Below are 14344 nucleotides of genomic sequence, written 5' to 3' on the forward strand. Positions count from 1 at the left end.
ACAAGCTAAAAATACATGTAATCCTATTTTAAGTTAGATTAATATGCAACTTAATAATATTAACTGAAAAGTACATAACAGTAGGAAAAAAAAAAAGATATACCAGACAAGTTGTTCTATTTTGTTTTTTCTATATCTTTCTTGTTGAAACTTTATGCACAAGCACCAAATTACTATATTAATAATAAAACCAAGTAGGCAGTAGAATAGGCTTTGAGGAATGAAATGATTGTGGGAAATATAGTTTGCTTACCGAGAAATTGTTAGAAAAACAACAAGTAAATAATTATGGAATAGTACACACACACATGTGGTGAGCAGCTAAACTTCTCGCCTCTAAGCCTCATAGAAAATTATATAAAGATACATCCATTAGTAATAATATGTCATCTTTTAGATTAATGTTAACTTATTTAACTACAGATAATAAGATATATATACATAGAGAACTAAAAAAAATAGTTATTTGCAACTTTGGATTTCAGACTAAAGACAATGTTTCATCTGTGGCATAAAACAATGTAATGGCTCAAAAACTGCATGACAGTGAGCTTGTAAAATTAAAAAGACAAACTTGATTATCAAGTCATACTGCTGTTCATATTAAAATTAGAGATGAAGTTTTTACTGTCACTAAAAAAAGTGATTTACAATACTGAAGAAAAACTAGATGTAATCAAGATGATAAGAACTATATTTTGCACTTCTATAGGGGAGTAGACAATTACTTTTCTGCTCAGTTCAGTTCATGAAAAAATCTAGTGTTTTATTCATAAGGTTTCTAGAACAGTCCTGTCAGTATATAGTTCTTCTAATAATTTAAAGTTCATAGGCAAGCAGAATTACCCAGGTTATGTCTATCACCATGAGAAGAAATAAGTACCATGCAAGTTGTTACGTTTAAACCTATGTTATTGTCTGAATGGTGTTTACTTATGTGGGAAATTAATATTTGCAATGATTTTCAAATATATTTTTATTGCACTTACAGCACTGCATATACTTTTTATGTTGTTGCATAAGTAATTCACCAAATATTCAGAATCCAGAAGTATGTATATGTACCACTAAGTGTTATCATAGTCTTAAAAAACAATTAAAATGCTGTAATAATGGTTAATTCCTTATGTTAAGGTAATGACAAAACTGGATATATAATAGTAACATCTGTATTAAACATATATAACGAGAAACATCCAAGCAACATAGTTATGTTAGAGTCACTGTTGGATCTGAAACATATCATTAGTAATTCATGACATTTTCAAATAAAATGATATTATGAATGAACAAATGTAATTGCAAATATAGCAATTACAGATAAAATTCATGAAATCACAATTAACAGTAAGTGAACCACACTTTTACGCATGGTTTTATCAAATTTTCGGCAATTGTATGAGCTTCACCTGCTTTTCCATTACGGTAACGTGAAATGAAGCAACAAGAGCACCTTTGTTGTCCTGATGGACGAATGAACGAAACGCAGCTTTCCTTGCACTTTATTGCAAACACTTTCTTTTGAAATACTCGGAAGTTGAATTTTTTAATTGGCAGTGTTTGGTTTCGAGATGCTGTTTTAACTTTGCTAGATGCAAACTATTGTTACTCAACATTGTTCCACATTCAACCCACAGCCCACTAGGTCCATCTTTATTATCTGTCCATGTAAAACAATATTCAGTAAAACTTTCATCATACTTTTATTTTCTTTCTTGTTCCGATATTTCTTGCATCATCCTGCGTTGAAGTGCTTGCACACGTCGATAACGCCAATGAATTTGTATTAGGCCTAGATCTAGGAAGATTTTTACTCGTATCAGATTTATTACTGATATTAAGCCACTTATTCTTTATAAAGGTGACAACTTATATCTTTGGCACTTTTCATGGACACAAAATAGCTTCTTAATAAAAACTCGTTCAAGCACTTGAGTTTTATCATAATACAGTGGCATGCTGACCTAAGATCAGTGTTGTCAATGGCCTGGCAAGGCCAAGTGGTTAAGGCACTCAACTTGTAAGCCGAGGGTCGCGGATCCGAATTGCCCTCACATCAAACATGCCCCTTCAGCTGTGGGGACGTTAAAATGTGTTTGGTCAATCCCCTATTCGTTGGTAAAAGAGTAGCCCAAGAGTTGGCGGTGGGTAGTGATGACTAGCTACCCTTCCTCTAGTCTTACACTGCTAAATTAGGGACGGTCAGCGCAGATATCCCTCGTGTAGCTTTGCGAGAAATTCAAAACAAAGAAACCAAACAAATGTTGCCATAACGAAGTCACAACTAAAGATTTGTGGAAAAAAGGCTAGGCTGACAGAATAATGTATTTTTCAAAAGGAAAGTGGTAACCTATTATTTTTACAATTTTTTTGTTTGTTTGTTAACGTAAATTTTAAGCTAGATCTGACTATGGATGCTGTTTGGATTTTACCAGTAATTTATTAAAGTTTGTCAGTGGCTGAATTGTGCGTATATCATTCAATAGAATAGTGGATCATATATATTTAAAGTATGGATTATTACTTAGATTCTGTCAAGGTCAAATTCACTCTCTTTTATACACTAGCATAAGTGACAGGTGGAAGAACATAGACTATGAAGAGCATATTATTGAATAGTATTCAATGCCCTTGCTAGTCACACACATAAATACATGATCATTTGCCTGTATTATATGGCAGTACATTGATGTTTACATAATAAACTGTGAAGATCTCCATTTAACACTTATTTCTTGTATAAGTCTTCTTGTCTAATTTTTTGAGACTCCACCATCACACCCATAAGGTAATATGCATATGAGATCTGTGAGTCTACAGTTTTTTCCATGTTGCGACTTCTCTACTTGATTAAAACCTTAAGATACAACAATATGTCATAATTTCATATCAGTGGAAATCAATTAAATTTTTTTTACATTATCTTAGCAAATAACAAAATGCAAGTGAGACTCATAAATAGAAAAGAAAGGTAGAAATTAACCTATAATTGGAGAAAATATGCATAAAAGATATATAGAGTAAAAAACACATTTCTGGCACAATAAAAGATAAAATGTTTATCTGAAATTTCAAGAATAGTCATTTTCGTCTTTTACTAGTAGTAACATAATATACCTGAAAAGAAATTTAAACAATTTTACAAAGTTTAAAATTAAAACAAAAAGAAAGAAAGGAAAAACACTGAAAAACTAATACATACATTATGTCTAAAAAGATAAAAAAATATCATGAAGGTTTTTCATATGCCTTAAATTCTATTTTGGGCTTCATGCCAAAAGTTATAATTTTCTTATACTGAAAATGTATTTCTGGTAGGTACTTCCCTCTGCTAACAAGATTAGTTATTTTCATTAATTCCTGCCCCTTTATGGAATCATTTTATTTATACAATCTACAAACCTTCTCCCTATTGGAATCAAGTTATTTATACAATCTACAAACCTTCTCCCTATTGGAATCAAGTTATTTGAATGTGCCCCTCATGTAAATCATCATGCATCACCTCTCCAACAATAGGAGCAAAGTAAACTCATGTGACTACCTCTTTGCACCTTCACTGGACTATTACCTCAAAGTGTGGCAGAAAACAAATGCATCTACTCATCATGTGTTTCTCTATCAAAATTATATATTAATCTTATCAAACAAATTGCAGCTTATTCTAAAATTTAAAAAAGGGGCCATTATTTAGGGCAAATTCCTCAAACACAATTTTTATCCAGTAATATTATCATCAAACTAAATATTACTCACCTTTATGAACTGCACAAAAAAAAATCACACAAATTATAGATAATTCTAAAAACCTGCATTAATTGTAGTAACAATTATCACAATTGTTGATACTCAAAGAAGAAGCTGAATTATAAAAAAAGGGCCAATTTAGATTTAAAAAGAGTGACAGAATACTAGTAATTTATCCTCTAGATGCAATTACAGAATATTTGTGCAACTTATTTCTAAAAGAAGTATCAACCATGTACAGGAACTTGAAAAATAATTTGTAAATTTCTTATATTAATGTGCTTAAAAGCCTTCTGTGATTTCTTTTACAAGGTATATAAGAATCTGTTGGCTTTAATGATTTCAACAGAAATTTTATCGCAAGCACACAGAGTAGGTGCATGTAAGTTGTACATCTATTATAATGTGTTTCTATTCATTATCAAATCTATCAAAGTATATATGCTGTTTATCTATGAACCAGCTAGGTTGTGGATCATTACTAACTGCATGTGCTATGCCAAAAAATATAAAACTACAAGAAAAAGAGTAGACATGCATTTGCAGAAGAAACTGTGAATTATAACATTTACACAATCATATACATTTTTTTAGGTTAAATTACTCTAGCTGTTTTTGAAAATGCCTTAGTTAAAAGAATGTCTGGAACCATAATTATTTCAGAAGTCTGATGGTTTAATATATAAATACATCATAAATACTTTGCATTCTCAACAGTATATGAAAGTAATAAAATTGTTAAACAATGGTTTGTTTGTTGTCAAGTGCAAAGCTAAACACATTTTTGGTACAATAAAAGATAACCTTTACACTAACCACCATAGGTCTTATAACTTGGTTTTTAGCAGGTTTCACACTTACAAACATATGATGTTAAACATAACTGAAACTCAATCAATACTGACAACACTATAACAGTAGAAAGGCTCCTGACACACATTGTTTGTTACTAAGCAAAATTATACAACAGACTATCTGTGATGTACTCAATACTGGTAACAAAACGAGATTTTTAATAAGTCCTTAAACCTACCACTGAGCCACCTAGGAGCACTTCTGGTATAGTGGTAAAAGCTGTAGGTTACTCAAGCCATCAAAGCAGCATTTCTTTACTAGAAATAAAGTTTAGGGTGTATTTATACTCTTACTGATTACACATGCCTACACAATTTTAATGTCTTGAAATTTCTACATGTTCTACAGCAATTCCTGTAAGCTGAATTTAAAAATGATATACATTTTTCTCCATCACATACAGAATTTTAACAAAACATCATATGTACTTTTGTATAAGTGAATCATTTTCATTAAAATCAGGTCACATTTTGTTATGCTTAAAATATTGATAACCACTGGCTGTAGATATCACTACAGTCTTATTGTATTATTGACCATTGCAGAGCCCAGGAGAAACATAAATAATAAACAAAAATGTTCATTGTGGTAAACAAAATAATAATATGAGCTAAGTTTGAGTTTTTTTCCATCCCTATTTGTAAAAAATCCTTATGTGGCAGACATAAATGAATATTATTTTTGAGATATCATAACTAAATTATGGAAAGTCTGTTTTTAAAACCAAAACAACTTTCACGATATACTGTGTGCAGTTTCAGGACCCTTACATAAAGAGGGCATTGACTTAATGAATATAGTACAGAAGATTATAAGGATGATTCCAGGAATGGAAGGGTTTTCTTGCAGGGATAAGTTTATGTTCATCTGAAGACAAGATGGGTATGAAGTGATTTTATTAAAGTTTACAAGATTACTTGGAGAACAAATAGACCTCTGACTTCATGATATATTCTGTGAATAATACAAAGATATTACACAAGTTTATGGTTTGAGAAAGACATGCTAGACTCAACTTAATTTATTTTTTGTCAGCATTAGCAAAGACCAGCACTTGATTACAAGAAATTTTACACTTATAGCAACAGTAAATGTTAAATCATTATGATGCAACATGCTCAGTTTCTGCTGAATTTGATAAACAATAGTCAGGATATAAAAGTTTAAAGTATGAAAACTCTAAATTTTCAAGGCAGTACCTTCATGTTCAGACTGGGAAAAAAAATAAAAAATTATAATACTATTGATGCTAATAATATTAAAAGAATCTTAAAACAAAATAGAATACATATTTTGGGATTCATTGTTAAATGAATGGTTTCTGCAAATTAAAGTATAAAAAATAATATAATTTTAAGTAAAATTATCAACAGAAAATGGGACAGGTTTTTAGATACATAGTTTTGAATAGGGTTAATACTACTAGTGGAAAATGAGATAATGGCAAGATCACAGACGTAATTGCCCCTCATCATATCTTGGAAATTCAATCATAATAAATAAAAACATTATACCAAAAAAGTGAGTAAATTGCAAAGTAAGCTCACAAAGTTCGTTGGGTTAGTATTTCCATAAGAACATTATTTATTTTAGTAATGCTGGGCAAAATGAATTTATAAATTGTATTACAACATTATCTTTTCATACCCGAATTTGAATTACTATTTACAACTCTTCAAAACTATAATTGATTCTATAAGCCATTTGGTACTGATAGCTAATTCTAAACAGGAATATCCAATAACTAAGCTTACACATTCATATAATCTTAATCTAAAAACAGTAACAACATTTATTCGTATAAATACCTCTTACTAGTTTTACTCTTTGTCTTACCCTCGCTTTGGTTTCCATACTCGTTACGAGTACGTTTCAAAAGCAGCATATCATTCAATAAAAACTAATGCTCCATTGAATGACGAAATCGTCATCGCTGACCGGCATACAGTTTTTTTTCATAATGTTTACATGAGTGGGTAGTATTTGTAAGCGAAAGGAACAACTCTTAATTTCCAAAAACAACTTGAGTTATGATGGCACTGCGTCATTTTACGCGTTCATGATTTTACATGCCATAAAGTAACTTATATAATTTAGAATAAAAATAGATTTTAAAAATTGAAGTTTCAATACCATCTTCCATTATCAGAACAAGCTATCAGTTTATTAGCATACTACGCTTTCAATTTGAATAGTACACTCAAAGTGAAATATAACATCGTCAATAAAATATCATTCAATTTATTCCCAAGTCATTTAAAAGTTAAAAAAAGCCTATTCGAGAGACAAGAATTATAGTATCATAACTACTGTTTACAGTTAAGTATTTAAGAAAAATAACAGAAGTTTATATTTTGTTCGTTTTGTTTTTGAATTTGGAGTAAAGCTACACGAGAGCTATCTGCACTAGCCGTCCCTAATTTAGCAGTGTAAGACTAGAGGAAAGGCAGTTAGTCATCACCACCCACCGTCAACTCTTGGGCTACTCTTTTACCAACGAATAGTGGAATTGACCGTAACGTTATAACGCCCACAAGGCTGAAAGGGCGAGCATGTTTAGTGTGACAGAGATTCGAACTCGCGATCCACAGATTAGGAGTTGAGTGCCTTAACCACCTGGCCATGCCGGGCCTGTATTTCAAGCATTTAGTAAAAAAAAATAACCACATTCAAAAGATTTTGTTTTCAATTTAAAAGAAATAATTCAATTCCGAGTCTTAGATATGGGTGACGAAATTGACTTTTTCAGTTTCATTCAAACTGAAAGAAAAATTGAAAGAAAATAAACCAAATATCACGGTGCGTAGTGATGACTAGCTACCTTCTCTCTAAATTATGGACGCCTAGCGCAGATAGCCCTCGAGTAGCTTTGCGCAAAATTCAAAACAAACCAAACCAAAATTGAAATACAATTTATGTGAGACTTACTCGATAATGGGAGGTGTGGAAATTATTTCTTGATGCGTGATCAAATAGTAGATTATTGGATATTAGGATGTGTGCAAGACGATTAGCAAAGACAAGGTGGTCAGTTTGAAGTTACCTTGGTTATTTGTATCAAAATTGTTTTAAATATTGGGATTTCAATACTTGTTTCTCATTAGGGTGTGCAGTAGGTTCGAGTAAGGAAGAGATTATATACCACAGAAGTATTTTAAAAGAATATCAGTCAAATGTTTGAAGACAGGAAGTGGAATTTGATTACCCCCAGATAATTTGTTTGCAGGTGATCATTATTTACCTATCAGTGAAGTGCACATTGAGTGTGTTTTCAAGAATATGAGAATATATATTCCCGACATCAGCAGAAAAATAACCAACATTTGGCAAAAACTAATAACAAAATATGACATTCCAATTAATACAAAATTTATTCAAAAACCAAGCACAAAACTAAGGTCTATACTGTGTAAAAACTACACTGACAAACACCACATCAACATTATTTGTAAAATACAATGTGATAACTGCCACGACTTCTATATTGGAGAAACAAGTAGAAAAATGGAAACCAGATTCAAAAAACACAAAAAGTCACTTTCACACGTTTTCGAACACTGCAAATCAAATAAACACAACATGACCATAGAAAACACCCAAATACTAAATAAAGAAACAAACATAAACAAACGCAAAATTAAAGAAGCCTTACTTATACAACAACTTAAACCCAAAATAAACTAATATAAAGGAACGCCTTTATACCTATATTAATATAATAAAATAAATAAAATTATATATTCAAACATCTAACACCGCCCTCTACATTCCGACACTCAGTTACACAACCCCTTTCAAACATGTGGTCAGCTTCCGGTCTGTTACCTCTTTCTTTGTGAACCTGACGATGACCGAAGAAGGTCGAAACGTTGTTCGCTTCTCTACGTAAAATATTTTCTCAACCCAAACGAGCCGTTTTTGCATATATATTTCTCTACAAGTGGGTTTTCTCGACATCACTGACATTTTAATTTAAATTGGGTAACACTTTGTTATACTTAAATTGTTGACAATCACTGGCTATAGATTTCTCTGGACCAATCGCGACATGAGAGTCTTATCGATTGTTCTAGAACTCACGAGAAACACGGTTAAGAGTTCGTATGATGTGTCAATTCTGGATAGTATTTACTTGTTCATGCATTTTTACATTATTTTGCTCTTTTCGATATTATATATTTTTCACTTTGGCAAAAAGAAAGGTTATGTAAATAGACCAAACATATTTTGTTGTATTTGTGACAAATTTGATCTAAGTAAGAGTTTTTCTACACGATATGTGTAAAAAACCTAATGTGATAGAAAAGAAAAAAAATATTATTTTCGAAATCTGCATAGCTGAATTACGAAAATTTAGTTATTAAAAAACCAAAACACTTTTCTGAAGTTTAAATTCGCAGGCCTGTGTTACTTTCGCTGAATGAGCTGCTCATCATTACTTCATGGTATTAGGTATTTAAATCTTTCGTGGATTAGTCCTTCACTGAAATTACGTATTTTAGTGAGGAGAAGAAAAGTTCACAATTATATATGTAAAAACGGCTCGTTTGGGTTGAGAATTTTTTTTTTATGTAGAGGAGCGAACAACGTTTCGACCTTCTTCGGTTATCGTCAGGTACACAAAGAAAGAAAAAGATAACTGACCGATAGCTTTTTTCTTTCTTTTCTTTTTTGGAATTTCGCACAAAGCTACTCGAGGGCTATCTGTGCTAGCCGTCCCTAATTTAGCAGTGTAAGACTAGAGGGAAGGCAGCTAGTCATCACCACCCACCGCCAACTCTTGGGCTACTCTTTTACCAACGAATAGTGGGATTGACCGCACATTATACACCCCCACGGCTGGGAGGGCGAGCATGTTTAGCGCGACGCGGGCGCGGACCGATAGCTGACCACATGTTTGAAGGGGGTTGTGTAAATGAGTGTAGGAATGTAGAGGGCGTGCTTAGATGTTTGATTATATTTATTAATATAGGTATAAAGGTGTTCCTTTGTATTGGTTTATTTTGGGCTTGAATTGTTGTACAAGTAATGCTTCTTTAATTTTGCGTTTGTTTATGTTTGTTTCTTTATTTAGTATTTGGGTGTTTTCTATGGTCATGTTGTGTTTATTTGATTTGCAGTGTTCGAAAACGTGTGAAAGTGACTTTTTGTGTTTTTTGAATCTGGTTTCCATTTTTCTACTTGTTTCTCCAATATAGAAGTCGTGGCAGTTATCACATTGTATTTTACAAATAATGTTGATGTGGTGTTTGTCAGTGTAGTTTTTACACAGTATAGACCTTAGTTTTGTGCCTGGTTTTTGAATAAATTTTGTATTAACTGGAATGTCATATTTTGTTATTAGTTTTTGCCAAATGTTGGTTATTTTTCTGCTGATGTCGGAAATATATGGTATGCAGCAGTATATGGTTTCGTGATGTTTTTAATTCGTGGAATATATTTAGTTCTGTTAGTTGATTTTGCTTTTTGTCTAGGTGTGTGTGTATAATGTTTTCTACGGTTTGTGGAGGAAACTTATTGATGTTGATGAAGTATTGTTTTATTTTGTCTAATTAGTCGTTAATTTTATCTGGCGAACATAGTTTTATGGCTGTATTTATTTGGTTTCTTAGTATGTTGAGTTTTTGTTTTGTTTCATAAGCTGAGTCCCAAGGAATGTATAGTCCATTATGGGTGATTTTTCGGTGGATTTCTGTTTTAAATTGTGTATTGGTTCTTGTAATTTTGAGGTTAAGAAATGATATTTGATTGCTTTCTTCCTGTTCACATGTGAAGTTAATGTGATTGAAAAAATTAAGTATGTGTTCTGTAGATTTGAATTCCGCAACCGTGTCATCTACATATCTGTACCAGTATAGTGGTGGATGTAATGCTGTGTTAATTGCTTGTGTTTCAACTTGTGTCATAAAAATATTGGCTAGAACTGGTGATACTGGGTTGCCCATGCTTAGGCCATTTGTTTGTATATAGTTGTGGTTGTTGAACATGAAGTTTGTCTTTATCGTGGTGAATTCTATGAGGGTTGCTAACTGGTTACTGGGAATGTCTATAGTTGGGTTATGGTCTCGGATATAGAGTTATAAGGCTATCTTGCAGGCTTCAGTGGTTGGAACTTCTGTGAAGAGGGATATAACATCGAAACTGGCCATTAAGGCTTTATGATTAAGTTGATTTAGATTAGACTTGAAATTAAAAGAGTCTTTGATGAATGAGCTGGCTGATGTTACATATTTGGAGAATGCCCATGCTATGTATTTACCAAGATTGTAATTAAACGATTCATATGTGGACATTATTGGTCGTAATGGACAATCTGGTTTATGAGGTTTGGGGATGCCGTATATTTTTGGCGTGCGTGAGTCTGTCTCACGTAGGTAGGAATAAAGTGTTTTTGAAATTGCGTTGGCTTTTTCATTTTTAGTAGTTCACAATTAGTTCACCACAACTATTGTGATGATACAGATTCTTTTGTTTCTTTTAAAATTCGCGCAAAGCTACACGAAAGCTATTTGCTCTAGCCGTCCCTAATTTAGCACTAAGACTAGAGGGATGACAGCTAGTCATCACCACTCACCGCCAACTCTTGGGCTACTCTTTTACCAACGCATAGTGGAATTGACAATTACATTATAACGCCCCCACGGCTGAAAGGGCGAGCATATTTGGCGTGACGGGGATTCGAGCACGCGACCTTGGATTACGAGTCGAGTGTCTTAACCACAGGGCCATGCTGGGCCTTTCTTTTGTTAAAATATCTAAAGTATTTCAGGTTGCTAATGACGAAGAAAGGGATACATCAAATCCTGCAAAATATCATTACAGTTTAATATTACTCACATTAAAATAGGAAGACTTTCCAAGCAAGAAACATTGTTTGATTTGTTTTCTTATTACTCCTGTAATGAATTTACCATTAAACATCTGTATTAATACCTATGTTTGTTTCAGTATAATTTTTTATGTATGTGACGTATATTGTTGGATATGTATTGTGCAAGTCCTGCTTTTTCTCTGAATTTGTGGAATATTTTAGAGAGTAAGAATCAACGATATTTGTTTTACAAAAATGCTAGCGTGTTTTCTAACATTGTCGATCATTCGAAAATCGAGGCCTGGCATGACCAAGCGCGTAATGCGAGCGACTCGTAATCCGAGGGTCGCGGGTTCGCGCCCGCGTCGCGCTAAACATTCTCGCCCTCCCAGCCGTGGGGGCGTATAATGTGACGGTCAATCCCACTATTCGTTGGTAAAAGAGTAGCCCAAGAGTTGGCGGTGGGTGGTGATGACTAGCTGCCTTCCCTCTAGTCTTACACTGCTAAATTAGGGACGGCTAGCACAGATAGCCCTTGAGTAGCTTTGTGCGAAATTCAAAAAAAAAAAAATCAAAAATCTCGCCTTAAACTACATAAACCGACGCGCCAAGAGACAGAGTAGTATTTGTTTGTTAACTAAAGTTAGTGTACTATAAGCCTCGGAAGCGACAATTGTCATTAACGCTTATTAAGTGGAAACTACAGAATTTGAACAGGAACGTTATAGATTTCGAACATTACGAACCGTTTAACTTCTGTGAATTAACTTCGGACGTTTGCATTTCTGAGAGAGCATTAAATATATTCGTAGGTAGGGCCTGGCATGGCCTAGCGCGTTAAGGCGTGCGCTTCGTAATCTGAAGGTCGCGGGTTCGCGCCCGAGTCGTGCCAAACATGCTCGCCCTCCCAGCCGTGGGGGCGTTATAATGTGACGGTCAATCCCACTTTTCGTTGGTAAAAGAGTAGCCCAAGAGTTGGCGGTGGGTGGTGATGACTAGCTGCCGTCCCTCTAATCTTACACAGCTAAATTAGGGACGGCTAGCACAGATAGCCCTCGAGTAGCTTTGTGCGAAATTCCAAAACAAACAAATATTTGTAGGTAAAAAGCACGCTTGTAAACGGCGTGAAACCAACCAAGCTAGCGAGCTTTAGCGAGATGAATAACGTTTTAGTAGTGTCTTATCAAATACTATAAATGTTCTAGCATTAGCAGAATTTCAGTCAATTTTAGAAATCGATAAGTCTAAAAATATCGTATCTGATATCTAAAAAAAAAGCTATGAACCAATAAGAAATGTATTTGGTACTTTCACAAGATTTATGTACACGAAAAAATTTGGAGGCATATTTGCAAGTGATCAACAATTTGACCATGCAGAAAAACAGTCATATGTCGTCAACCTGGATCCGAGTCATAAACCCAGTAGTTAGAGGGTTTGTGTTTACTTTGATTGAAATGAAAAAGGAGAATATTTCTATATATTAAGACTACCCCCACATAATCTCAAAATAAGGAAATTCGGCAAGAAGAACTGTTGAAGGTGGACTTACAACAAAGGTGTACTGCGAGGGCTTTTGTTATTAAAGTGTAGACAATAATGTATATATTATGCTTTTTATCGTGGTTGACGAGTCGAAACAAAAACTTCTATGTAAATTTGGATCCCACAGAAATGATAATGATATAGTTTATGATTTTGTTGTGAAACGTTATCGTGTAAATAGGTCCTTAATAGTTGGTTCTTAAACATTAGTCTTAACAGTAACAGTGTTACGTGATGACGAGAAACCCACTTGATGTAAAAATGTATCTCAGGACGGCTGGTATGGGTATTAACACTTTTACTAATAAAGCAGAGAACAACGTTTCGACTTTTCTATGTTTTCTTCTGAAAATGGCCTAAGAAGGTCGAAACGTTGTTCTCTGCTTTATTCGTAAAAATGTTAATACCCGTACCAGTCATACTGAATAACACTGTTAACAATAAGCTACTGGTATTTGGTTCTGAGCATCTATTTTCTGAGGCTTTAAGTATAACTACAGTGTAGGAGTTAAGTGTTTATTAGGCGTAATGGGTGCAATGTGTAGGTTTTATTAGGGAACTTGGACTAAACAGTGATGAGGACCTGGAAAACTAAATGCAAAAAGAATAAGAAGCAGAGAAATGTGTAGCATAGGAAATAAGCATGTAAGTAATTATAAGGATAAGCTCAATTGTTTCTATTATAATGCTAGAAGTATAAGAAATAAAATATATGACTTTAGACTAGTGGTAGGAACAGAGAAGTTTGATAAAATGAGAATAACTAAAACATGATTAAACATTGATGATTTTGATATATAAAACTTATTTTATAAAGTAGAGGGTTTCTGGCCATTTATTAGGGATAGAGTATTAAAGAGAGTGGAGAAGAGTGGCTTTATATGTAAAATGTGGGTTACATCTTGTTGAAATTGAGGATTATAAAGATAATAGAATGGAGATTAAATCCCTTTGGGTCTCTATTTGTGGATATAAAGAAAAAAAAAGCCTTTTAGTTGGAATTTGTAAGAGACTACCAAATGATACAGATGAAATTAGCAAGAGTCTTTACAATGAGGTTAAGATTTCAGCTGTTAATAAAGTAATAATTATGGATGATTTTAATTTCAGGCACATGTACCAAAAACTGCTAGAGTCAAACTATGAGGAAAAATGTTTTTGGAAACTATTAGAAGCAATGGTATTTTAGATTTGTTGTTAACTTCAAGTACAGAAATGATCAAGAAGGTAAAAATTGGATAACATTTGGATGTAAATGATAACTACTCTATTAGGTTCAATTTTTTACTGCAAATAGAAATACAGAATAATGATGTTTTGGTTACAAATTTTAAAAAGAATCATATTTTGAAAGGATACAACAAGAATCATCTGTTGTGAATTGGT

The 14344-nt window shown here is 33.2% G+C and overlaps 2 protein-coding genes across 5 annotated transcripts in view; one reads left to right on the forward strand and one right to left on the reverse strand.

The window, feature by feature from the left end:
- The window catches only part of Ccs (Copper chaperone for superoxide dismutase), a 28976-nt gene extending 22334 nt beyond the window's left edge, over positions 1-6642 (reverse strand). Inside the window, exon 1 of one of the 4 annotated variants that reach the window (XM_076463866.1) lies at positions 6439-6642. In XM_076463866.1, the coding sequence (XP_076319981.1) occupies positions 6439-6487 (49 nt within the window). In that variant the 5' untranslated portion in view covers positions 6488-6642. Of the gene's footprint in view, positions 1-6410 lie in introns of all 4 variants that reach the window. The other 3 variants (XM_076463867.1, XM_076463868.1, XM_076463869.1) reach the window with 3 other exon arrangements.
- Positions 6643-13465: 6823 nt separating this feature from the next.
- TfIIS (RNA polymerase II elongation factor) overlaps positions 13466-14344 on the forward strand; it is a 63297-nt gene continuing 62418 nt past the window's right edge. Inside the window, exon 1 of the mRNA XM_076463872.1 lies at positions 13466-13603. Coding sequence (XP_076319987.1) covers positions 13580-13603 — 24 coding nt within the window. The 5' untranslated portion in view covers positions 13466-13579. The remainder of the gene's footprint in view (positions 13604-14344) is intronic.

This window comes from Tachypleus tridentatus, chromosome 10, assembly GCF_004210375.1.
Source record: "Tachypleus tridentatus isolate NWPU-2018 chromosome 10, ASM421037v1, whole genome shotgun sequence".
Classification (NCBI taxonomy): Eukaryota; Metazoa; Arthropoda; class Merostomata; order Xiphosura; family Limulidae; genus Tachypleus; species Tachypleus tridentatus.